Source organism: Camelina sativa, chromosome 16 (genome assembly GCF_000633955.1).
Source record: "Camelina sativa cultivar DH55 chromosome 16, Cs, whole genome shotgun sequence".
Classification (NCBI taxonomy): Eukaryota; Viridiplantae; Streptophyta; class Magnoliopsida; order Brassicales; family Brassicaceae; genus Camelina; species Camelina sativa.
Window position 1 is genome coordinate 26,449,916 of NC_025700.1, and position 3,632 is coordinate 26,453,547.

General features: G+C 37.6%; 1 protein-coding gene across 1 annotated transcript in view; it reads left to right on the top strand.

Annotated features, from left to right (window-relative positions):
* Positions 1–2,999, top strand: part of LOC104752623 (transcription factor LHW) — a gene marked incomplete in the record, with an annotated part of 3,190 nt that extends 191 nt beyond the window's left edge. The window contains 8 exon segments of the mRNA XM_010474814.1: positions 291–446; positions 536–659; positions 743–802; positions 890–1,945; positions 2,040–2,141; positions 2,229–2,342; positions 2,424–2,549; positions 2,655–2,999. Coding sequence (XP_010473116.1) covers positions 291–446; positions 536–659; positions 743–802; positions 890–1,945; positions 2,040–2,141; positions 2,229–2,342; positions 2,424–2,549; positions 2,655–2,804 — 1,888 coding nt within the window.

A 3,632-nucleotide genomic window follows, 5' to 3' on the forward strand; every position in this document is an offset into this window, starting at 1 on the left:
GTTTGGTTTGATCTTGTTTGTCTCAAAGAATCTTTCGATTTGTTGTTGTTGTTTTGTCGACCAAAAACCATATCCTTTTCATTTGGTTATGTGTTTTATGAATTGTCTCAAGTTCTTAACTCTCTTGTCATTTCATTTTTATTTTCTTGTCTTTGTTCGTTTTGTCTTTGTTTAGCTCAAAATCTTTTTCTTGTATTCTAACTTAACCATTGTTACATCTTTTTTGTCGTGTGTATATTCTTTATATTCCATTTAATCATATACTTTTCGATTTGTTTCTTTTTGTGCAGCTTGTTGATTTGGGAGGAATGCTATAATGATACCGCATCAAGCTCACATCCGCGAAGAGTTTCTGGACTTGGTATTGATGCACAAGGGAATGATAAAGTTCAATTGCTTACAAATAGAATGATGTTAAACAATCGAATTATTTTGGTAGGCGAAGGGTATGTATTCTTGTACTGCCCGTCTATTATGTTTATGAAGTTTTTATGAATTTGATTATCTGAGTAGCTCACACGAACTGCATTTTCAGGTTAGTTGGCCGAGCTGCATTTACTGGACATCATCAATGGATTCTAGCAAACAGTTTCAACCGCGATGTTCATCCACCTGAGGTTATTAATGAGATGCTTCTCCAATTCTCTGCTGGTATTCAGGTGTGACAATTTCTTCCTAATTTGGATACTTGAGTATATATACATTTTCAAGCTAATCAGAAGTTTGACTCGTTCGATCTCAGACTGTTGCAGTTTTTCCAGTTGTTCCTCACGGTGTTGTTCAACTCGGTTCCTCTCTGCCTGTAAGTTTTGGCTATTTAAGTTAGTTACAAGTTACATTGTTATGTAAAGGGGGATTCTTGTTCTTAACTAAACGGTTTTGTGTTCAGATTATGGAGAACTTGGGGTTTGTGAATGATGTGAAGGGTCTTATCTTGCGACTAGGATGTGTTCCCGGAGCTCTCTTATCTGAAAACTACAGAACTTATGAACCTGCTGCTGATTTTATTGGAGTGCCAGTGTCCCGGATAATACCTTCTCAAGGACACAAGATCCTCCAATCTTCAGCTTTCGTAGCTGAAACTAGCAAGCCACACTTCAACTCCACTGGATCATCAGATCATCAAATGGTTGAAGAAGCTCCCTCTAATTTCGTGGATGAACAGATCAAGCAAGCAAATCTGAGAGATAGAAATGAAGGAGGATGGCAAAATACAATGGGTTATCTAACACCTGCGGAAGTTGCAGTACCTTCAACAAATCCAGATGCATGGCTGAATCAAAACTTCTCTTGTATGTCTAATGTGGATGCAGCAGGGCAACAACTCCAATGTGACGACATCAGTTCCAAACGCTCCCTTGGAAGCGATGACTTGTTCGATATGTTGGGTTTTGATGATAAGAACAAAGGTTGTGACAACAGTTGGGGAGTTTCACAGATGAGAACTGAAGTACTCACTAGGGAGTTATCTGACTTTAGGATCATTCAAGAAATGGATCCTGAGTTTGGCTCTTCGGGTTATGAACTTTCAGGAACAGATCATCTGTTAGATGCTGTGGTCTCAGGTGCTTGCTCCTCCACAAAGCAGATCTCGGATGAAACATCTGAGTCCTGCAAAACCACTTTGACTAAAGTTAGTAATTCTTCGGTTACCACTCCATCTCACAGTAGCCCTCAAGGTAGCCAGTTATTTGAAAAGAAACACGTGCAACCACCGGGGCCATCATCGGTGTACGGGTCTCAGATCAGTTCTTGGGTTGAACAAGCACACAGCTTGAAGCGTGAGGACAGTCCAAGGATGGTGAATAAGAACGAAACTGCAAAACCAACTAATAACCGTAAAAGGCTTAAACCAGGAGAGAATCCAAGACCAAGGCCTAAAGATCGCCAGATGATTCAAGATCGTGTCAAGGAGTTGCGTGAAATCATACCAAACGGTGCAAAAGTAAGTGAAAAGTTATCAGTATTCTCAGCAAACTAAACAATCCATTATAAAGATTGTTACTAACAAATAGGTAAATGTGGTTCTTGATTAACAGTGTAGCATTGATGCACTCCTCGAACGTACAATAAAGCACATGCTCTTCTTGCAAAACGTCTCGAAGCATGCTGATAAGCTGAAACATACCGGGGAATCTAATGTAAAACGAATAGTCAGAATTTTGGTTTCTCTATTACAAGTCTTGTGTATCAGTGTATGTTCTTACATTTTTTTGTGCTGTTACAAGATTATGAAAGAGGAAGGTGGAGGAGCAACATGGGCTTTTGAAGTCGGGTCAAAGTCTATGGTGTGTCCAATCGTCGTAGAGGATATAAACCCACCTCGCATTTTCCAAGTTGAGGTAACATTACTGCCTAAATGTTTTAAAAGAAACAATTCATGGTCTCGGCTTTGTTTTCATCAAATCTTTTTTTCGTGACAGATGTTATGCGAACAGCGAGGATTCTTTCTAGAAATAGCTGATTGGATCAGAAGCTTAGGGTTGACGATCTTGAAGGGTGTCATCGAAACTCGAATAGACAAGATTTGGGCTCGCTTCACCGTTGAGGTATATAGTATATATAAGTTACAAGTTTGTTTAACTTGGAAACATGAGATATTGTGCTAGTATGTGTCTTATCTAAACTGTAACCGGGTTGATATTGTATCGTAGGCAACTAGAGACGTGACGAGGATGGAGATATTCATGCAGCTAGTGAATATCTTGGAGCAGACAATGAAATGTGGAGGCAACTCTAAAACTATTTTGGATGGTATCAAAGCTACAATGCCCCTACCGGTTACTGGTGGCTGTTCTATGTAATGACCGTACCGGTTTGGTTAAAGCTTTTGATTTATATAGAGGTTACGAGCGGACCGCTCTCAAGGACAAGGACTTAGGCTCGCTATGACTAACTTAAAAGAGTCAGTCTGAAACAGAGATGTCTGATTTTTAAGTGTTTTCTTTTTCTTATTAACTTTTTGTTTGTACATTTTTTTTTGCGATTTTTGGGAATTATCATTTGTGTGGAATTTTCACTTTTTAATTTTATGTTTTGGACTTGTAATTTTATTAGTTAAATTTATTTTTCAACCAGTAAGAGTTCAAAAGATTCGATTCACCAACAAAAAGAGAGTTCAAAAGATTCACGGATTTCAAAACCGGTAAAAGAACCGGTCCATCAACAGCTTTAACAGTACACAACAAAGCTACACATGTTACAAGTAACTTTATGTTACTTTGATTAGTAACTCTATGTATATAATTAGCTTATTATTATTAAAAAACAAAAAACAAGAAGCTCTACTTTCAATAAAATCCACTCTTCTTTATTAAGAAATGTGAGGCCTATAAGAAAATGCTAACAATGGTTAGTTATAAAATATAATACTTTAGTTAACAGCCTTATAATGTGCTGTCATGTGTCTTCAAAACTACACTAATCTGATCTCTAATGGATGTCTTAATCCATTCCTAAGTTTCACATTGTTTTGCATACTGATTAGTGGATCCAAACTAGTCTTGAGACTCTTGACCTCAAGATACAAATTTAAAACTGTGTTTTTGTTTGTTGTCTCAATATGCTTTATTTACCCTTTTGAGGTACCTAAACTTTGCTGCAAAAGGTGCATGAACATCTTTGTGTCTTGC